The sequence below is a fragment of the Nycticebus coucang genome, chromosome 15 (genome assembly GCF_027406575.1).
Source record: "Nycticebus coucang isolate mNycCou1 chromosome 15, mNycCou1.pri, whole genome shotgun sequence".
In the NCBI taxonomy this organism is placed as follows: Eukaryota; Metazoa; Chordata; class Mammalia; order Primates; family Lorisidae; genus Nycticebus; species Nycticebus coucang.
Genome location: NC_069794.1, coordinates 76,256,446 through 76,280,097, shown reverse-complemented (window position 1 = coordinate 76,280,097; position 23,652 = coordinate 76,256,446). Strand labels below are relative to the sequence as shown.

The 23,652-nt window shown below is 35.9% G+C and overlaps 1 protein-coding gene across 1 annotated transcript in view; it reads left to right on the top strand.

Moving 5' to 3' along the window:
* LOC128566496 (phospholipid-transporting ATPase IB-like) overlaps positions 1-23,652 on the top strand; it is a 372,171-nt gene that overhangs the window by 205,317 nt on the left and 143,202 nt on the right. The window contains exons 23-24 of the mRNA XM_053563334.1: positions 3,284-3,452; positions 17,201-17,384. Of these exons, the coding sequence (XP_053419309.1) occupies positions 3,284-3,452; positions 17,201-17,384 (353 nt within the window). The remainder of the gene's footprint in view (positions 1-3,283; positions 3,453-17,200; positions 17,385-23,652) is intronic.

Sequence of the window (23,652 nt, the reverse complement as noted above, 5' to 3'; positions counted from 1 at the left end):
GACTCTCACTGGAGTAAAGATTTAAACTTAAGGCATGGAACTATAAAAATACTAGGAGAAAGTGCAGGGAAAACACTTGAAAAAATCAGCCTGGGTGAATATTTTATTAGGAAGACCCCCCCGGGCAATTGAGGCAACACCAAAAATACATTACTGGGATCTGATCAAACTAAAAAGCTTCTGCACAGCCAAGAACACAGTAAGTAAAGCAAGCAGACATCCCTCACAATGGGAGAAGATATTTGCAGGTTATGTCTCCAGCAAAGGTTTAATAACCAAAATTCACAGAGAACTCAAACGTATTAGCAACAAAAGAACAAGATGATCCTATTTCAGGGTGGACAAGACACTGAAGAGAAACTTCTTTGAAGAAGACAGGTACATGACCTACAGACACATCAAAAATTGCTCATCATCCTTAATCATCAGAGAAATGCAAATCAAAACCACTTTGTGATATCATCGAATTCCAGTAAGATTAGCCCACATCACAAAATCCCAAAACCATAGATGTCAGTGTGGCTGTGGAGAAAAGGGACACCTCTGCTCTGCTGGTGGGAATGCAAACTGATACGTTCCATTTAGAAAGATGTTTGGAGATCACTTAGGGATCTAAAAATAGACCTGCCATTCGATCCTTCAATTCTTCTACTTGGTATATATCCAGAAGACCAAAAATCACCTTATAACAAAGATATTTGTACCAGAATGTTTATTGCAGTCCAATTTATAATTGCTAAGTCATGGAAGAAGCCCAAGTACCCATCAATTCATGAATGGATTATCAAATTTTAGTATATGTACACCATGGAATATTATGCAGCCTTAAAAAATATGGAGACTTTACCTCTTTCATGTTTACGTGGATGGAGTTGGAACATATTCTTCTTAGCAAAGCATCTCAAGAATGAAAGAAAAATGATCTAATATTCTCAGCCCTACTATGAAACCAATTTATAACTTTCATAAGAAAGCTATAACCCAGCTATAGCCCATGAAGAACGGGGAAGAGGAGAGAGAGGGGAGGGGAGGGGGGAAGAAAGGCGGAGGGAGGGAAATTGGTGGGACCACAGCTATGGTGCATTTTGTAAGGATATATGTTAAATTTATTAAGTGTAGAATATAAATGTCTTAACACAATAACTACGAAAATTTGGTGAAGGCTATGTTAACCAGTTTGATATTCTTCTTAGTAAAGTATCTCAAGAATGGAAGAAAAAGTACCCAATGTACTAATCCCTACTATGAAACTAATTTAGGGTTTTCACATGAAAGCTATAACCCAGTTACAACCTAAGAATAGGGGGAAGGGGGAAAGGGAGCGGAGGGAGGGGGAGGTGGGTAGAGGGAAGGGGATTGGTGGGATTACACCAGCGGTGCATCTTACAAGAGTATATGTGAAACTTGGTAAACGGTCTGTGAAGCTAGTGAATGATACCCCATGATCATATCAATGTACACAGCTATGATTTAATTAAAATATATATATATATAATTATATATAAAACCAGCACATTGTACTCATGATTGTATTAATGTACACAGCTTTGATTTAATTTAAAAAAAAAAAAGACTGAAATTGGACCTCACCTTTCACCACTTATAAAAATTGACTCAAAATGGATAAAAGATTTAAATCTAAGACATGAAACGATAAAAATCCTAGAAGAGAACTTGGGAAAAACTCTTAAGGATCTTGGCCAGGGGATAGATTTTAGGAAGAAGACTTCTGTGGCAATCACAACAAAAACAAAAGGAAACAAATGGAACTTAATTAAGCAAAAAACATCTGCATAGCTAAGGCCACAATAATTAAAGCAAATAGACAACCTTCACAATGGGAAAAGATATGTGCACGTTATGAATCTGACACAGGGTTGATAACCAGAATCTACAGAGAACTCATATTAATCAACAATGACCAAAAAAAAAAAAGAAAAGCAGACAATCCCCTCTATCACTGGGCAAGATACATGAACAGAACCTTCTTAGAGGAAGATAGATGAATGGCTAACAAACATGAAAAAATGCTCATTGATCCTAATCATCAGAGAAATGCAAATCAAAACTACCCTGAGATGTGACCTAATCCCAGTGAGAGTGGCCCACATCCCAAAGTCCCAAAGTTGCAGATGCTGGTGTGGATATGGATAGTAGAGAACACTTTTACACTGCTGATGGGACTGCAAACTAATACAGCCTCTTTGGAAGGAAGTACGGAGAATCCACAAAGAACTCAGAAGATACCTTCTATTTGACCCTGCAAACCCATTACCAGGCATCTACCAGGAAGAAAAAAACTCATTTTACCATAAGGACATTTACACTAGATTATTTATTGCAGCTCAATTTACAATTGCCAAGATGTGTAAACACCCTGAATACCCATCAACCCAGAAATGGATTAATAAACTGTGGTATATGTATATATAGCATGGAATACTATTCAGTCATTAAAAGAGATGGAGACTTTACATCTTTTGTATTAACCTGGATGGAGTTGAAACATATTCTTCTTAGTAAAGTATCACAAGAATGGAAAAGCAATTATCCAATGTACTCAACACTAACTTGAAGCCAGTAGGTGATCGAATACATGCCTACATAAGAGAAAAACTCAACACAATTCAAGTTGTGGAAAGGGGCAAGGTGGAATAGGAGAGGAGGGAGGGGGGTGGGTATGCTCCTTTTTAATGGGTACAATGTAAGCGTATATGGCACACCTTCTGAGTGGGGGACACAAGTACAACAGGGACTCAACCTAACAAATACCAACATTTTAATCTAATTATTTGTACTCTTATGTTAAGCTAAAATAATAAAAAAATTAGTGTAAAAGTTTATTTGTGGATATATGTTTTCATTTTTCTTGGGCATATACCTAAGAGTGGTATTGCTGCTTTATAGGATAACTATGTTTGTTCACTTGAGGAACAGTTAGATTGTCTTCTACAGTGACTGTAGATTTTACATTCTTACCAGAAGTATACCAGTGTCCTGATTTCTCTTGTTGATACTTGCTGTTATTTCTCTTTTTGAATCTAGTCATGCTAATGGGTAAAAAATTCGGCATCTCATTTTGATTTTGTCTGCATTTCCCTGGTAGCTAACAATGTCCAAGCATCTTTCCATGCTACATATTTACTTTTTAGTCTCATTTCTGTGGAGTTTTTGAAGAGAAGAAAGGTGAACACAGTGATAAGTCTACCATCTGGACTCAGACATATTTTCATCTATATTTAAAGCGAGAAATGTAAAGTGATATCTCCTCTGTTTTAGGCAGCACAACAAGTGATAAATCAGAGATGTCATGATCTTGGAAACTTGTTAGGTAAAGAAAATGACCTGGCCCTAATCATTGATGGTGCAACATTGAAGTATGCCCTCAATATGGAAATTAAGAAGAAGTTCCTGAGTTTGGCCCTCTCATGTAGAGCTGTATTATGTTGCAGGTAAGAATATGTTTACTGTTCTTTTCTTCCCTGTCATACTTAGCACTGTTTGTGTAAAGAAAATATAAACATGGAAATATAAGTCTTTTCAGGAGCATATTTTATTTTCAGGAAAATATATGTTCAATGTGAAATAAAAGATCTTTATTTAATTCTAACTATCAGGTTTAAGATTTAGTCAAAAATAGTGTATAATTTTTCTATGGTAAATTGTTTATCAATATATGACAACACAATAGGAGTTTTCAGTAAGAACAAAGACCCGCAGATCAAATGCGGCCTAAACCTCGCTATTTTATTTAATAGTAATAGACAAATCTGAAAAAAAGTTTACTGTTACCTGTAGAAAAGTAAAGTTATGAGTTTTGGTGCAAGCCCAAAAAAACATTTTAAAAAACTCATCCACAACAAAGATGACTACAACTGAGAAAATAATGAAACTCTGTACATAACGATACTGCTATTAGTATCAGTGTACAGGTTTCTTTGGGGGCATATGTTTTCATTTCTCTTGGGCATATACCTAGGAGTAGCATTGCTGGGTTATATGGTAACTCTGTGTCTAATCATTTGAGGAATTAATTGCTCATTGTTCTTCAATAAAAATATTAAATAAACCAATTATTAAAACATATTTATTCCTTAGACTTCCATATTCTATTATAGACATGCTCCTCAATCACTGAGGCCAGTAAATAGGTTTAGAATGTCTTCCTTACTTCAATGTCTCTCTGCATTTCCATTTATTCAGGATTCCCTATTAAAAAAAATCAACAACTTCTGTTCTTCATGCCACTCTAAGCCATTGTGTTTGGAGATTAGCCTTGAGGATTCTTTTTGACTTTGACTTCTCACGGTTAGAACTCTGTGTTAAAAATGATGAAAATTGTGTTACATATGATGGAATTCAAATTTCAGCATAGGTAAAAAGGTAATTTACTAGCTTAAATAATTGAGCTAACTTCACGGGGAGCAAACAAATGCATCAATAGCCAATTCACCACAATTGTTGGTTTCTTCTAAATATTTAGACCTAATTAACTGGTTTTCATTTTGCATCATAAAAATATATTTAAGGAATGCTTAATGCTTTTCTTATTCAAACTCCTAACTCATGTTTGTGGAAACCTGAGGAAGTAACAAAACAATATAGCTGGAGTAGCAAAAAGAGAGAGATACAAGGGCTAATTTTGCCACTAACGATATCCCAGTCATTGGTTTGCAGTGGACTATTGGTGGATTATCTGAAATCTAACTTCACTTATGGCTTGATGTAAGGAGAAGTCTTGCTCCCATTTGATTCATTTGCAGGCTTCACCCCCAGACTGGGTCCTCTTCAAGAGCAAGTTGGGGGATTGGCAGACTCGAGCCTCATATCCTCATATAATTTTCTCTCTACCAGAAATCTCAGCAAAGATGTTATCATGTCTGATAGTAGATACTTGCTGTCAGTTAGGAGCTTAAAATGAAACATCAAACAAAGATATTAATATGCTGGTAATAGTGAAAGAGCTATTGGAACCTATTAGAAGAAAAACTCTAGACAAATTAAATTTAACATAGTTTAATAGAGCAAAGAATTATTTGTGAATTGGGCACTTCAGTGTTGTTTCATAGAGAAGATTTATGGACAGATGTGAAGTACAGAAACAGCTGGATTGGTATAGTTCAGTGTTTTCCTTATTTGAACACTGTTTGAACAGTTGATCACCTTTGATTGGCTGAAACTTAGTGATTAGTACAAGAGTATGTTACAGTCTGTTTACACATCCAGTTAGGTTACACTTAACTATATACAGAGAAACCTTTAGATTCAAACTTAAAAATGTAAGAAGACAGCTTCAGGCTAAACTTAAAACTGAGAGGTTGACCAAAATGTTAGGCATTGATGTCATTCCATCACCATTGTAAATGTACTCATTTGGTCTTAAATCTCACTGGAAATAGCGGAACAGTGGGCTTTGTAAGGTGGGAACAAGGACTCTAGTTATTATTATTATTATTATTTTTTGTATGGGTTAAAGTAGAGGGGACCTTTTGGGGCTGGGGTCTCCTATTTTAAGAGAAACAAACAAACAAACAAAAAATCCCACAAAAAACCCTGGTTGGGGATTTATCTGCTTCCTTGATGTTTCAGTTTGATTATATCACGTTAGGCATGAGTGATTACATTTAGATTAACCTGATCTATTGAAGCCTAGTATCTGAGCTCAATCCCAAGCAATGCCCTCCAATAATGTTGTTTAATAATTCCCTCCATTTACATCAAGTTCTTACTTAGGTGAAAGTGTGGTCAAAGCTTAGGGCTTTAGTGCCATTCTCAGTTGCCATCATTCTTGGTTTTCAGTCTCAGCACATCATTGGATTCTGGTGTTTTCATGATCAGGCATCTCTTTGAGTTTTTGTCATTGCAGTCAAAGGAAGACCACTTGACAGTCTATGTATGGCTGAATGCAAACATTTAAAACTCTCAAAAGAATATATCATGCCACGGAGACTACTATTACGACTATCAGAAAAATAATACTGAGAGAGTGGAGTATGCCCCTTAGCTAGAGTCCCCATGAAAAAACCCCAGCCGAACAAAAATACATCAAAGAATGAACCAGATAATGAGTCTACTCATCTGAACCAAGCAGCCTATTCATTAATATCTTACAACCGAATCTCTATTAATAGATGATGTATTTTTCTATCAGCAACCAGTAGTGTCAGTAATTGCACAGAGTCTTCCCTGTTTAGGAAGTAGGTGATCTAGAGAAATCTTACTATAGTACAATTTTAGCAATAAAATTTAAAGTCCACTGTGGTAGAACCTGCCTATTATAAGGAATAAAATTCTAATAATTGTTTCATTTACTCCAAATAAGGAATAAAATTCTAATAATTATTTCATTTACTCCAAATCATTGGGAAAAAAAACTTAACAAATGATGTCCATCCAGAAGGGTGAAGCCTTCCTATCAATGTTCTTTTTAACATATAATGTAGGTTAAGAGGAGTGGACCAATGTTCTGTTTCTGACTGATTATGGAACAACCAAGTTACCATTCAAATTTCTCACCCAAATTGACCCTTCATCTTTCAGCTACCAAGACATAAGGTTGCCTGTGGATAAGGTTGGCGCAAAATCCACCACAAATAAAAGTATACCCCATAGGTGCACGGAAGACCCCTTTTTCAGTTCTATTGTTCACAGAAACAAATAAAGGAAAAATTAAGAGAAGTAAGAGTCTCATGACAGCAGAGAAGTCTTGATACATGATTTTGGGAAAACTGTCCACCTCAAGGCTGCTGCCTTATTTGGAGGATAAACTTCCCCAGGTCAATTTTAGCATAAGTTCTCCAAGGGGTACCGTTTCGAAATTCAAAATTTTGGAGGTATCATCTAGAGATTGTGGACCCAGAGTTCAAGGTTTTGAAGTTTTTCTGCAGTGTGGATCACAACAGTAGTCTTTCTCTGATGTCATTTGTTGAAGATGCCATCTCTGGGTTTCAGGTCATGAAGGATTTGATTGTCCCCAGTTGGTGGACCATGAAATGTTTTCCTTACCTAGTGAAAATACATCTTGGCATTCTGCATTAAAGACTTGCAGCATCTGGTTGTATCAGAGCTTAGTAACAGAAGATGCATGAGTTTCTATCACTGAGAGCACAAGCCCTTCCAGTGACTATTTCATAAGTGGTCAACTTATGTTTTCCCCTGGAAGTGGATCTGATTGCTATTAACTTGCAGTACTTTTGACCAAAGCAATTTAGTTGATTCAGTTAACTTTGGCTAATGCTGTTTTGTCTGTAATACCTTATACAACTGTTTTATAATGTGCCTGGTAAAACAAATACCTCTATCACTGGAGATTTCTGCAGAAATGTTCCATAAGAGAAACACATTTTTAAATAACCTTTTAGCTTCTGTTATAGCTTTTGCCTTCCTGTATGGGAAAGCTTCTGTTCAACCAGGAGACACATGCTAGAAATGGCAAGTGAATGAAATCCCTCTGTATATATTCAAATGGCCCGTCAGCTACCTAAGGTTTTAGTTATCTTCCCAGGATTATGGGTTTGATAAACCAAAAATTGGTCATAAACTATTTTAGTAATTTTGCTCTGATACTTTTTTTTTTTTTTTGTAGAGACAGAGTCTCACTGTACCGCCCTCGGGTAGAGTGGCCGTGGCGTCACACAGCTCACAGCAACCTCTAACTTTTGGGCTTACGCGATTCTCTTGCCTCAGCCTTCCGAGCAGCTGGGACTCATAAACCATTTTAGTAATTTGGAACAGTCACCATGCTTGCACTTGTGCACACATACACACACACACACACACGTACGTTTTAAATTTGGATCATTTTCTGTCTTCCATGATGAGCCATGGAGTATAGAGCTTTTATTATTAGAAATTTCAGAGACTCAAGGAAAACCAGGCAGTCACCCAGATTCTCCATGACTTCACACTTAACAATGGATTTATATCCTTTTAATTACCAATTTTGTTTCTCCAAATTTCTTTTGTTTATTAGATGAGTTATCATAGGGAGTTTGACTAGGACCATGAAGTTCATTTGAATTGTACTCCCATATCTAAACAATTTCAATACTGGATGATTTAGCACAAAGATCTGGCAAAGTCTTTTCTTGATATTCAAGTAATTCTTTTTCTGCTTTGGTTAGCAGTTTTACTAGTCAGTCTCTTCATTAGAATTCTGCGAATTCTTACCCAGTACAAAAGATATGTTCTAAAGTTGTTAGACAGTATAAGCAATTCCTGAGTTTCAAACATCTGCCTGTTGTTCAACTTGCATTACAAATGGAGGATGTTACAGGCAATAGATAAATGTACCTGTTCCAACTTACGTATAAGTTCAACTTAAGAACAAACCTACAGAACCTATCTTGTTTGCAACCTGGGGACTGTCTGTATTCAAGAGTGCTTGTCAGGGTCTTTTCCATGAACTTCCATGAAGACACAACACTTTAGGATTTTCCTGGTTTGTGGAGAGCTTTTAGAAAATATATGTGAAATAAACAATTAACTGTGGAAACTACTTAAAATGCTCATAGTAAAGGTATCATTGACATGAAATTTAGTGATTTCTGTGGCCTACAATAAGTTAACATAATAATCATATCAGAATTTTAGGAATTTCATCCAATTTGAAACATAGATTAACATATTCATAAAAATATACCTGGAAGAAAGTTAAACATCATTTATTTATCAATGCTTCCTGTATTACTTAACATCTCAAATAAGCCAGTTCATTTCTCTTTTGCATGCTGTAGGGAGTCTCGATGTTAGCTGGAGATCAGAAAGACTTAAATTGTGAATTTGAAATTTGATTTTGGGAAGCCTGTGAAGGCTTTAAGTACTCAGTCAAAATAGAATCACAAGTCACTGTAAAATAATAGTTGTTTAATTAAAAGGTTTTAAGAAGCAAAAAACTTTACTCTTTGAAAAATGAATACCTCATTTTTAAGTTGTTTTTTTTTTTTTTTGTGGTTTTTGGCCGGGGCTGTGTTTGAACCCACCACCTCCAGCATATGGGACTGGCGCCCTATCCCTTTGAGCCACAGGCACCGCCCTGAATACCTCATTTTTAAAAAAAATAAAAAGACTTAAAAAAGACAGCATTAAGACAAAGTCTGTCTCTCCTCTTCCCTCTTTCTTTACAGCTTATTTAAAAAGTAAACAAAAATATTTTACTGTTTCTTATTAATACCACACAAAATTCCCATTCAAAAATGAATATCAAATTTTACTTTTGTATTAGTATATTACCAGTACTAAGCCTAAGTTCAATAAAATCCTTAAAACAAATCCGTCCCTTCTTAGCTTCTGACCACACAAGATTACCATAGACTTTTTATAATCACTTACAACTTTTATTTCTCTTTCTCTTTTCATTTTTATACTCATTTAGTTTTATTTATATCTTTTGTAATTCCTTCATTTGAAACAGTATTCAAATAACTTCTAAACTAAATTATTTTTCCTTAACAAACCACATTTCATGCCTTTAAATCTTTTCTAATGAAAAACATATCTTGCTTTTAAAAAACTTATTACATATAAATGTTTCTCTTATAGCTAATAGTTTTGGTTACATATATTAACTACAATTTGAGCTCTCATTAACCCTAATTTCTACTAAAAATCCAAGAAATAGGTAATCTTGAATTGTTTTTTATTAGAATTTATTTATTTAATTATTTATTTTTGTTTTTATTGTTAAATCACAGCTGTGTACATTAGTGCAATCAAGGGGTACATGTGCTGGTCTCATATACAGTCTGAAATATTCCTATCAGACTATTCGACATAGCCTTCATGGCATTTTTTTAGTTATTGTATGTAGACATTTGTGTTCTGCATTTAGTAGGTTTCGCCTGTACCCATTCTAAGATGCACCATAGGTGTGGCCCCACCTATTACCCTCCCTCCACCCTAACCTCCCCCTTCCCTTCCCCTGCCTTGGTCCTTTCCCCATATTCTTGTGCTATAGTTGGGTTATAGCCTTCATATGAAAGCTATAAATTAGCTTCTTAGTAGGGCTGAGTACATTGGACACTTTTTCTTTCATTCTTGAGATACTTTGCTAAGAAGAATATGTTCCAGCTCCATCCATGTAATCATGAAAGAGGTAAAGTCTTGTGGTATACATGTACCACAATTTGTACCATTCGTGGGTTGATGGGCACTTGGGCTTCTTCCATGACTTAGCAATTATGAATTGGGTTGCAATAAACATTCTGGTACAGATGTCTTTGTTATATTGTGATTTTTGGTCTTCTTGGTATATGCCTAGTAAAGAAATTGTAGGATGAAATGGCAGTTCTATTTTTAGATCTCTAAGTATTCTCCAAACATCCTTCCAAAAGGAACGTATTAGTGTGCATTCCCACCAGCAGTGTAGAAATGTGCCCTTTTCTCCACATCCATGCCACATCTCTGGTTTTGGGATTTTGTTATGTGGGCTACTCTTACTGGGGTTAGGTGATATCTCAAAGTAGTTTTGATTTGCATTTCTCTGATAATTAAGGATGATGAGCTTTTCCCCATGTGTTTGTAGATCGTGCGTCTGTCTTCTTTAAAGAAGTTTCTCTTCAAGTCCTTTGCCCAGCCTGAGATGGGATCACGTGTTCTTTTCTTGCTAATACATTTGAGTTCTCTGTGGATTCTGGTTATTAAACCTTTACTGGAGGTATAACCTGCAAATATTTTCTCCCATTCTGAGGGCCGTCTGCTTGCTTTACTTACTATGTTCTTGGCTGTGCAGAAGCTTTTTAGTTTCATCAGGAGCCAGTAATGTATTTTTCATACTGCTTCAATTGCCAGAGGAGTCCTCCTCATAAAATATTCACCCAGGCCGATTCCTTTAAAGTTAATATGAAGGAGAAAATTCTGAAAGCAGCCAGATGAAAGAAAAACATTACCTACAGGGGGAAGAATATTAGAATAACTGCAAATCTCTCTGCTGAAACCTTTCAAGCTAGAAGAGGATGGTCATCAACTTTTAATCTCCTAAAACAAAATAACTTTCAACCCAGGATCCTGTACCCAGCTAAACTGAGTTTTATTTATGATGGAGAAATTAAATACTTTAATGACATTCACATGTTGAAGAAATTTGCCATAACTAAACCAGTTCTCCAGGATATTCTCAGACCTATCCTCCATAAAGACCAGTGTAATCCTCCACCACAAAAGAAAAACCACCCAGAAAATTTTGATCTAATTCCAACTTCCACAGTTGCAAAAGGATTAAAAATGTCCACCGGACTCTTGAAAGGCTTATCAATATTCTCAATTAATGTAAATGGTTTAAATTGTCCTCTAAAGAGGCACAGGTTAGCTGACGGGATACAAAAACTCAAGCCAGATATCTGCTGCATACAAGAATCTCACCTTACATTAGAAGACAAATATAGACTCAAGGTGAAGGGATGGTCATCTATATTCCAGGCAAATGGAAAGCAGAAAAAAGCAGGCATTGCAATCCTATTCGCAGATGCAATAGGCTTTAAACCAACCAAAATAAGGAAGGATAAGGATGGACACTTCGTATTTGTTAAAGGTAATACTCAATATGATGAGATTTCAATTATTAATATTTATGCACCCAACCAGAATGCACCTCAATTTATAAGAGAAACTCTAATAGACATGAGCAACTCCATGTCCTCTAGTTCCATAGTAGTTGGAGATTTTAACACCCCTTTAGCAGTGCTAGATAGAATTTATATACAAAAAATTTTTAGAAAAACATTTTTTCAAATTTTTGTTTAAAAATGGATATATGTATTAATATATTTAGCTCTTATTATCATATAAAAATAAAATGCCAAAATATATAAACTTAAATTTATGTTTAATAACAGATGTTTTGGTATTTTAACTTACCTTAGAAATGACTCAGACATTTTATAATTATTTATTAATTTATCATAACATGACTTAAAGACTTTTAATTACTGAATAGAATTTGGAACTATGACATAGATAATCTCTGTAATGTCTTCCCCAGTCATCCTGGGGCTCAAGGAGCCACGTGGCACTTTAAAGGACAAGGCCATCTGGATCCTGGATTTATATACCAGGTGTGGAGCTCAGCAAAGAAGACAGAATTGTGAAGATGATGCCTGAAAGATCTAACTCCTCGTAGAACAGCCAGGAAGCAAAGCTGGGCCAGGGATTAAGGGATGATCATATTTGGCTTGGCTCTGTTTTGTAGATGGTGGTGTAGGTACTGACAGCAACCTGTTGCAGGAAGACAAGGCCCAATGAGAAAGAGAAAGAGCACCCAAACACCACGTTTATAAGAGGAAGGGCTTTATTCACCAGCTGGGAGCTTACAGCATAGAAGAATTCCAAATGGCTACACTCCCCGACTGCCTTGGTCTTTCCCTTTTTATTGACAGTCAAAAAGTTCCAGTTTGAATCAAGTGGGAGATGCTATTCCCACCCCTACAGAACTACAGGATTTCACAGAACTTGGAAATTTCCAAGTTTCAGGAATTTAAGTTTACAAATTCCCAAAAGCTGAGTCACCATGGAGAGGACCCTGCATGTGTATCCCTGTGGTCTCCTTGAGAAGACCTGTTCTTCTAGACCTCACCCTTTTCAGGTATCCTCTCTCAAACCTTATTATGGCCTCCTGCCTAGACCTCAGAATCCAGAGTCTCAAAACCAAAAATATAAGCTCATAGACAAGCCAAGCAAGTGTAAAAATATTATGGAAGAGCAATTTTATGACCTTAAAACGTGTCAAAAACAGCAAAAACCTGTCAGACCAGTAGGTCAAACAAAAAATCTGAATTATATTTAACTGACGATTCTGAAGCCGTTCTTATTTTATCTTAACAATTTAAAAAACTATCTTTATTAACCAAATATAACACATACAGACAAACTGACATACAAACAGAATAAGATCTTACAGCTTTCATAAAGGATTCTCATTTGCTGGTTTTCAAATAGCTCTTCTTTTCTCTATTCTGACTATGAATGCTTGATGCTTCAATTACTTGTTCCCTTGCCCCAAGCAATTGCTATCTATGCAACCCTAAATTTACATTTCTAAAGGGACGGCACATAGGTAAAACAAGATGGAAACTATATCTCAAAATCATAGAGCTATGACTCCAGGCATAAATATGCCTTTATTTGCTCAAAGCAAAGAAAAAATAGTATAAGTCTAATTAAGACAAGCTGGCCAGAAAAAGCACCTTAAACCAGGGTAAGACGGTTATTTACCTTTAAAATCGTGGTAGGAGTTTCTAGTGACCCAGGCCTCCCTAAGAAAGGTATATTTGTCTCCAAAATACACCTTTCTGTCACTTAGCTGGCTGGTTATCTTGAAACCCTTTTGTAAAATAAATTTACATCTATGCTTCATATGAAGTCTGGTAAGGTGATGGCTCCTGCTTTGTTCTCATTATGTAAAGTTACAGTGGCTGTCTGGGGTCTTTTTTGGTTCTATATGAAGCATAGGACTATTTTTCATAAATCTTCAAAAAACAGCATTGGCATTTTAATGAGGATTGCATAGAATCTATAAATTATATTGGGCAGTATAGCCATTTTAACAATGTGGATTCTGCCAATCCATGAGCATGGTATGTTTTTCCATCTGTTTATATCCTTGCAATTTCTTTCCTCAGTGTTTCATAGTTTTCCCTACACAGGTCTTTCCTTTCCTTAGTTAAATATATGCCTAGGCATTTTATTTTCTTTGTTGTTACTGAGAAAGTATTATATCTTGTATTAGATTCTCACCTTGACTTTCTTTGGTATATATGAAAGCTAGTCATATATGTACATTTATTTTGCAGCCTGAGTCTTTACTGAATATATTTATCAACTTTTGGAGTCTCTTGGTTGAATTTTTGGGGTTTTCTAGATATAAGATCATGTCAACAAAGAACTATAACTTGATCTCTTCTTTCCCCATTTGGTTACCTTGATTTCCTTCATTTGCCTGACTACTCTAGCTAGGACTTACAGCACTCTGTTGAACAGAAGTGGAGATAGTGGGCAACGTTTTCTGGTTCCAGTTGTAAAGGGCAAAGCTTTTAGTTTTTCCCTGTTCAATATGATGTTGTCTGTGGGTTTGTCATATACTTTATAATTTTGAGGTAAATTTAATCTATGCTTATTTTGTCAAGCATTCTTATCATAAAAGAGTTTTGAATTTTGTGGAATTATTTTCTATATCTATTGAAAGGATCATATGGTCTTTGCTATTGCATCAATTTATTGTGTTGATAAGGGAGTGGATAGTCACTACCCATGGAAAAACTGTAACATTATTCCAGTCAATTGAAGGTTTACTTACCTTTGTCTAATCTTAATCCATAAAAATAGATAATAAAAGGTACTACAAACAGTTAAATCGAATGTGTCTGTAGTACATTTTTATAAATTGGAATCTATTATGTAATTTCTAAATCATTTTTAATCTGACATTTGGACGATGTCACAGATTAAAATTGACACTGGGAGTTGGCTTCTATTTGTAACTGACACGTGATATGCTAATTTTATTGGAAAGTAAGAAAGTCTATACAGTTTAATAGAGTAGAAATCAACAGATTAATATCTGTTTTGAATTCTTCTTATGTTTTAGGATTATATTTTCTTATTATTGTCATGCTTTTAAAGCATAGCATATGGATGCATTTTTCTATTTTTGTGATATATTTGGTCTTCATTCACGTTTCCTGACTCCTAAAACCCTTGGAATCTCAGAAATGATTAGAATGTGATTTGCGCAATAATGAGATGACTGGTGGCTGGAGGCCCACAGGTAGCTTCAGAATGGGGGCTGGTCACCAGGAAGACCAAGGCAATGATTAAAGTGTTGAGTCTTTTAACCCCATCCCTCAACTTTTGGGGAGAGAAGGGGAGCAGAAGGTTAAGTTAATCAACAAAGACCAGTGATGTAATTGATCATCCCTCTGTAATTAAGCCATCGTAAAGGCCCAAAAGACAGAATTCAGAGAGGTTTCCAGATAGTTGAATACACAGAAGTTCTTAGAGGGTAGCACACCAGGTGATGGCATGGAAGCTCCATGTTCCTTCCTACATATCTTGTCCTATGCATCTCTTCATCTGTGTCCTTTGTCATGGTTTTTATAATAAATGGGTAAATGTAAGTAAAATATCTCCCTGAGTTCTTTGATCTACTCTAAAAATGGAATGTGAGCAGGGGGTTGTAGGAATTCAGGTTTATAACTGGTAGGTCAGAAGCACAGGTCACAACATAGAGCTTGCGTTTAGCATTAGAAGTTGGGGGCAGCCTTGTGGGACTGAGCTCTCAACTTGTAGAATCTGACACTACATCCAGATAGATAATATCTATCTATCTGGAATACCAGCTGGTATTCACTGCAGAATTGCTTGTTTGCTTCCCTGGTGTATGAGGAAAACCATACACACATTAGGTCATAGAAGTGTCCTGTGTTGTGTTATGGTAGGAAAAAGTGAGTTTGTATTTCTTCTATGACTTTACAATCCTACATAGATTTCTCTCCCTTACTTCAGTTTTCATGAACAGGTTGCTATAGGACTTCTATGCCGTTTCAACCAGGAGAATAACAAAATGAACTTTGCCAGGCATGAATGTAAAGACCACCAATAGGTAGAGCCATACAAGTCCAAGACTGGGGAGATAAAGCTTAATACTCATACATGGAACATGGTTTAATGTAGTTTTATTGACTGAGCTTAACACTATCAGATAATTGTTAAACAACTGATATTATTTTAGGCTTTATTTGCATAAATTGGGGAGGAAAAGGGGGTTCCAAAATGAGAATGGTGATGATGAATTATTTTCTTAACTGGTCAGAATTGACTTGGAGTTTTGGTAAATGAAATGACCAAAGGACTTGATGATGTTTAGCAAAAGGGAAGAGAAGGCTTAGTGGGCCCCTAGTACGTCTTTTCTTGTATTTGGAGAACTTTGGTTGGCCCAAGGAATGGAATTAAGATTTTAAGATATGAAGCATCAGATTGGGGATTAATATGAATTAATTTTTCACAGATATCATAGTCTAAATGTGAAAGTGGTTGCCAAAAGGTATTCCAGTGAAAGAAGTAGTAACTCTTGATGTGAACTAGGTTTATAACTGGATTCTAACTTTCTTTACTTTTCACACTTTTCCACGCTATATATGTGTATAGTGCTTCTAACTCTTCATTCTGAAGCAAAAGTTCTAATGCACTCTAATCAAGAAAATCAACTATCTCCTTAGTTTTTAATAATCTCACTTAATTTAACTTAGATTAAGTTAGATTTTGTGAGCTGTTTTATGTGAAGAGGATGGTAAGTGAGGTCACTGACTTAGTTGAAAATCAAATTTTTGAATGTCTTTTATTATTTTTTGATAGAGGTGTATATCCAACTCAAGTGAATGAATAAATGTATGATGCATGAGAGATGAAAGTTTTACTTCTCCTTCCTTGTTTTTTTTTTTTTTTTGTAAAGATTTCATGGCAGGTTGAGTCTGTTAGGTTGAATTTTTTTTAGGATTATTAAACTATGTTTGTACCTTGTCTGAGAAAAAACATATCAGTGATATATCCCAATCTGCATTGGACACAGAATGAAGAACGAAAAAATACTCATTGTGTTAAGTCACTTAGCTTTTGTTTGTCATTATCAGAGCATAATCTAGACTTTTCTGACCGATATCTTCACTTTTTTAACATCTGCTTGTATCATTCAAGTTCCCTTGAGTGTAGTTTGATTTTTGAAGGCTGGTCTATATCCCACACTTTGGGTAGATACTTTTGTATAGTTTCAGGAATAGTAGTAGGCCTTCACTTCTTCCTCTCACATAGGCAAATGGTGTGAGCTAACATAGTGGGCCAGAGTGAGCCAACAGGGAGAGACATGGGAAATGGCAAACTGAAGTGCATATGTATGTGACCTGGGCAGCTAATATTATGTGTTTCTATTGAGATATTGAAGAGGTTACAATGTGGGTTTTTTCTGTTTTTTGTTGTTTTTTGTTTGTTTGTTTGTTTTTTGTTTTGTTTTATTATGTGTGGGAACTTTTTCATATACATAAATGAATTGTGAAATTCATTTCATATACATTAACGAATTGTGAAATTTACCAGATGGTGTCATTTAAATGTGCCCATGCACAGACAATTGTTGACTGCTTTGTAAAGAATAGTGTAAATTAAAATGAACCAAAACAAAACACTAAAAAGTGGCTGTTTTTGCCTTCCCTTTAAGGCTGTCTCCCCTCCAGAAGGCTGAAATAGTGGACATGGTTAAGAGGCATGTAAGTGCCATCACTCTTGCCATCGGAGATGGTGCCAATGATGTGGGGATGATCCAGACAGCCCATGTGGGTGTGGGAATTAGTGGGAATGAAGGCATGCAGGCCACCAACAACTCAGATTATGCCATTGCACAGGTGAGTGGTGTGGGAAACCAGCCTTCCATCTACCTTTGAGGACTACACTACCTCTACAAACTGATTTCTATGGGAACTACTGTAACATTTGGGGTTCTCTTAAGTTTTATACTGACACACTTTGGAGCAGTAGAGGTTTCCTCTGACCAACTATAGAGTTGGTCAAATTGATGCCACCAAGAATCTATAGCCTTGCTAATAAAATCGCTAAATCCTCTTCTCCATCTCCCCTTTTTTAAAAAAGGAGATACTGCCTCTTGGCAGGATTTAAAAAAAGATAGACTTTTTATTTAAAGCAGTTTTAGGTTCACAGTAAAACTGAGCAGAAGGTACAGTGATTTCTTGTATAACCCCTCTCCCAGTTAAGCATACCCTCCCTATCAACATCCCCCACCAGAATGGTACTTTTGTTACAATTATTGAAGCCAAGTAAAGTATGGATATGAATCCATTTGGGAAGCAAGAATTGAAGTGGGACATACACACAGACTAGGTTATTTTTGGTTATCTGAAGAACAATAAGAAGGTTAGAGGTTTTATATAAAAAGAGAGAAATGTTACATATTTTTCTTGAGAAAGTTTATTAGCATGATTAAGTTTTGGGGGGAGCTGGCAAGTTTTGATTGGTAAGTGACAGCAAAGGGTAAAACTATTGTTAGAGTCATAGCAGGTTGTTCTAGCAGCCATTTTAGATAAAACTAGTTTATGGTTATAGCAGGTGGTTTTAGTAGCCAGCCTCACAGAGAATTATATCGTTAGAGCAAATATGTTACTTCCATGAATGTTTTTTCCCTCTGGCCTCTCAATTTTGATTTAGTTGGGTATAAGAAGAATGATACAATTTGTATGATCAACTTTCACCTTTTTGATCTAGGGAAATGATTGATGACTAATCAATCATTCTGTAGTTAGGCTTAATTGTCCCCAGTGCTGGTATGGAACAATGCAGTTGTCTTTGTCCTATGTCAGGGGGAAGGCATGGGGATCTATGTCAAGGACCAGGGCCACATTTGAGTAACAAAGAAACCAGAAAGACAAATTTTCTCAGAGCAGGTCTGTTTAGAATCCAACATTGATTCCATTTTATCAATACCATAGGCCTTAGCAGTCATCTCAAGGTGTTGAGTTAACATCTGTAGAAGAGTTGGCCTTACAAAGATTAGACAGGAAATACTAACCAAGTTTAAAAATCATAACACAAAAAACAATTAGCAATAATATTCAAACAATCCAGCTTGAATAATATTTCTAAACTATGAACCTAATTTTGAAAGTGACTAACTAAACAAAACAAAAAGTCCAAACATATCTGATAAGACTTGTAGAAAGCAGGTAGCTTGTTTTTTAAATCTGATTGTGTTTCTACTTCCTCAGAAGAGTTTGTCTGGGTGTAGCAAGTAGTATTGGCAATTGCAAAAATGCTGCTTTGTTCAGCGAGGTCCAACAAACCAATACTACTATACCAAGAGAATCTAGGGAAGTTTCTTGAACTGCAATGGCTTTAGCTTGGTCAACTATAGATCCAATTGCTAAAGTTAAATATTTTGCCATTGTTTCTAAGTGACTAACTCTGATCCAAGAGAAAAAGGATCCCAAATTCTGAAGGATGATTTAGAAGATGTGCTTTCTTCACAAAGTTTGTACCTACCTATTGTTGTCTCTAATAGGCAGCCTACCAGCAGAGGTCATGAAGTTTCTAAAACAAAGTTGCAATTAATTAAAACCCAAGTTAAAACATCTTGGTCATCTGATTTCTGAAGTAAGCCTACATTTGGACCCTCAGCTAATCCAAGGTGTCCTATAGTTCCCTACACCCAAAACTAAACAATAACTTTGAAGGTTTCTTGGTCTTGCTGGATACTGCTGTAACTGGATACCAAACTGCTGCATGTATTAAATTAAAAGAATTGCTTTTAAATATCCTCACCTAGGATACTTCAATTATCAACTATCTTTATTCCTTTCTGTTTATGAACAAGATTATAACAGGAAATAATATTGACTTCCTAATCTCAAAACACCAGAGATGAACACTGTCCCATGATATTACAGCTAACAAGCATATCCAGTGGCTTAAGAGTTTTCTTCTGGTTTGAGAGCTATCCCAAAATCCAGCACCATTTTTTATTAAGAACTCTTAACAAAACAGGCATAGATAAAACATACCTCAAAATTATAAAAGTTGTATACAGCAAGCTCACAGCCAACATCATACTGAGTTGGGAAAAATTAAAGCATTCCTGCTTAGAACTGCAATTAGACAAGTGTGCCCACTGTCACACTTCTATTCAACATAGTTGGGAAGTCCTAGCCAGAGCAATAATAAAGGAGAAGGAAATCAAGGGTATCCAAATGAGAACAGAGGGGTCAAACTATCGTTATCATTCTTTGCTGATGATATGATCTTATATCTAGAAACCCCCAGAGATTCTGTCCAGAGACTCCTGGAATTGATAAAATAAATTCAGCAGAGTCTCAGGTTACAAAATCAATATACACAAATCAGTAGCATTCCTATTCACTAGCAGCAGTCAAATTGAGAATCAAATCAAGACTCAAAACTTCTTATAGTAGCGACAAAGAAAATAAATACCTAGGAATACATTTAACTTAGGAAGGAAAAATTCCTCCATAGGGAGAACTATGAGTTCCTGAGGAAGGAAATTGCAGAAGATATAAATAAATGGAAATTCAGAGACAACATGTTGGATTGAGGGAAATTTTGATGCTTGATTGTATTTAAATGCATCAATATACCAATTAAGACATACATTTCATTCAGGTTGTTTAGTTGTAGAGCTTTAGCTTCCTAATTTTTTTTTGTTTCCGAGATGATCAAGTTTAGAGAGATCAAAAGAACCCCAGAAAGGCCACTGTAATTCTGGGTCATCTTTAATATATTCAGTCCACTGGGGTAAGAAAGTATGTGCTTAAGCACATAACCACCTGGAGTGCCTGATGAGGTGTAGGGCTCTGCCTTAATGCCAAATACACGAAACAGTTAAACTCAAGCACTGAATATGCAAAGGCCAATTGAATTCAAGCACCAACAAAAAATAACATATATACTTACCAAGAAAGACAATAATCTTTCTTCTCCAACTGAATGGAAAAGATCCATTCACTGAGCTCTTACCTGGAAGGGGAAAAACAAAAGTCTCTTCATCCAGACTTCACAGCTGAGATCTGCCAGGAGGAGCAGAATTCTCCAAAACAGGAGATTTCCTACCAGAGGGGAATGACCCCTCTCAAATAGGAGAGGGTAGCATTCATTCCCAACCAAATCCCAGGCAAAACAGAATTCAACCAGAATCAGAATTCAAAACAAGAGAGACTCACCAAGGAGGATAGAGGCAACGTGCAGAAATGTTGGGCTCAAAGGGCCCCACTGCAGTTTCCTCACACTTTATTTTCAGGTGTCAGCGATTGATTTTTTTTTGTTTTTTTTGAGTTGGATCAGCTTTGGAATCTCACTTTTGACACCAAGATGGTAAAGTAAAATAGAGTGTAGAGATGAATATCAGAAGTCAAAACGTTTTATTTGGGAAGCAAGAATTGCTTTGGGGATACTCCCAAGAAGAATACAAGTAAGGTTAGAGGTTTTATTTTTTAAAAACCACAAACGTTACCTGTTGTTCTTTGAGAAAGTTCATTCCAATAGTAAGGTTTTGGAGATCCACAAAGTTTTGATTGGTAAGTGATAGCAATAGGTAAAACTATCTTCAGGTTGTTTTAGTTGCCATCAAATAAAATTAATTTCAGATTACAGAATGCAGATTAAACATCCAGGCTCACAGAGAATTACATTCTTGGAGCAATATTATGTGCACTGAGCATTTTTTTCCATCAGGCTTCTTGACTCTGTTTTAGTTGGGTCTGACAAGAATGACTCATTTTGTACGATCAACGTTCATACAATCAGTGAACATACAATCAGTGAACTTACATTGACTTGTGATAATCACCCAAACTCCATCGATTACATTAGAGCTCACTCTTGGTGTTGTACCATCAAAAGATAAAATAATGACAAATTTAGTTTAAAGATCTCGATTGGTTTTATCGGTATTCTAGGCAACATTTTATTACATAAAATAGAATAACTATCATAATGATTGGAGCACAGTGAGTTGGTTTTATAAACAGAAAGGGCTGAAGAAAACAAAAGAACAAAAGTCTGATTGTCATTTCAAAATTACATTTCTTAGAAGGCAGAGAGCAGGGACAGAGAGACGGAACAATAGGAAGATGACTGATTGGTTAACATGAGGTTATTTCAAGTTGTTCTTTGTTGCAAGGATTGAAATAGAGGAAACTACATTATTGTCCTGATTGAGGATCAAAACGGCCCTGTTTGGGAAATTAGACTATTCTTTTTCTCTTGATTTCTTAGAAGTCTAAATAACAACTCAGTTTTGGTTTGGTGAGCATGGGGGACTTCATTTTGATTTTTAGTCTGATCTGTGGGAACCATATGCAGGAATTTAGTTCAAAACAACGGTCTCCTATAATTTTTGTTTCACAGTACCTTCCATGTGTTTAGACAAATGAAATGAATACAACATTATAGCATTGCATTTTCACTGTTCCCCAAATCCTTTGTGTTTTACCTATCTCCTCCCCCATGCAACCCCTGAACACAACTTATCTTTTTCCTATTTCCATAATTTTAACTTTTCCCAAGTGTTTATAGTTGGAATCATGCAGTGTGTAGCCATTGCAGACTGACTTCTTTCACTTAAGGGATGCATTTTACTTAAGTGATTCACTTAGTATGCATTGAAGGTTCTTCCTGGTCTTTTTGTGACTTGATAGTGCATTTCTTTTTAGCACTGAATAATACTCCATTGCTTGGATTACCAGTTTGTTTATTCATTCACCTGCTGAAATATATCTTGTTTTTTCCCAAGTTTTGGCAATTATAAAGAAAGCAGCTGTTACTATGTACAGGTTTTTGTGTAGAAATAAGTTTTCAACTCCTTTGGGTAAATACCAAAGAGTGGAATTGTCAGATTGTATTGTAAGAGTATGTTTAGTTTTGTAAGAAAACTCCTGACCTCCAACTCTCTCTGAAAGTGGCTGTACCATTTTTTGGTAGGTATCTAAGATTATGTAGTGTGTGATTTATAGCCCCTGCATGTTTATATAGGAGACCAGGGGCTGAATGACTGGGAGCACTGAGATTATTTGGCCTTAATGACATTGAAGCTACAATCAAGCAAGTTAGCTCATCTGAATAAGTTATCTTTTATTCACTCATAAAGCATTATATCCTAAATGACATTCCCTATGCATCTGTCATTTTTCATCTTCTCCAGGCACAATAACCATAGTCTTGGTAGAAGCCATTCCCATTAATATCACAACTTCATGGTCCTGAAGACTGATCTGGATTGTTATCAGGAACCAAAATTCACTAGTCATAGACACAGCACCATGCAATTTCCTTTGCTTTTTAACAAGAGGACTCTCCTATTTCTACACTATAATATTTTAACTTCTGAAGACTATTTTAATCAATAATTTAATATTGGCTTTTAATAAATATAATATTTTCATCCACATATGAGCAATTAACAAGCTCATTCATCATTCTAGCTGAATTCAGGAGCCACATCTAATCCGAGAAAAGCTCTCTGAGAATAACCATAGCTCTCTGTGAATAACCGTAGGTTATTCCTACTTAAGGGTATTTTTACTGTGGGCTGCCTTTGAGAAACTGTATGATTTAGGAACCTAACCTCAGGTAAATGGATGCCTAAAACTAGAGTGGTAACAACTTGCCAACATCTGAGGAGTCCGTCAACATGGAGGAAAAGCATATTGCCCTTATATTTGAATCAGATCAGTTCTGAGATTCTCCTGCCTATGAACAGATTAAGTATCCTTGTTTTACTGATAGGCAGCTGGGACTCTTTGGAGATCTGAGTTGAAGAAAGTGTCAGTGGACAATGATCAGGGCACCTGTCTATAAACAAGGAAATGGCCATAGTGAACTAATTAGTTTTCTTTCCTTAACCACTAAAAGCCATAGGACACATGCTTCCTATGGTTTCAGCAATCATGGACACACAGAGTTGGCAGGAATCAGCTGTTCTGGAGTTTCAGGGGAACATTATTTGCAATTTTCTCAAGCATGTCTACAGACCCTAGTCTTCATTTTTTAAACCAAGTTTCAGTGAAATTTAGGATCATGAATTTGTTCTCTTCAAAGTTAAACTGTAAGAGAAACCTGAAAGAGGAAGGCAGGCTTTTGTGAGCCTGCCAG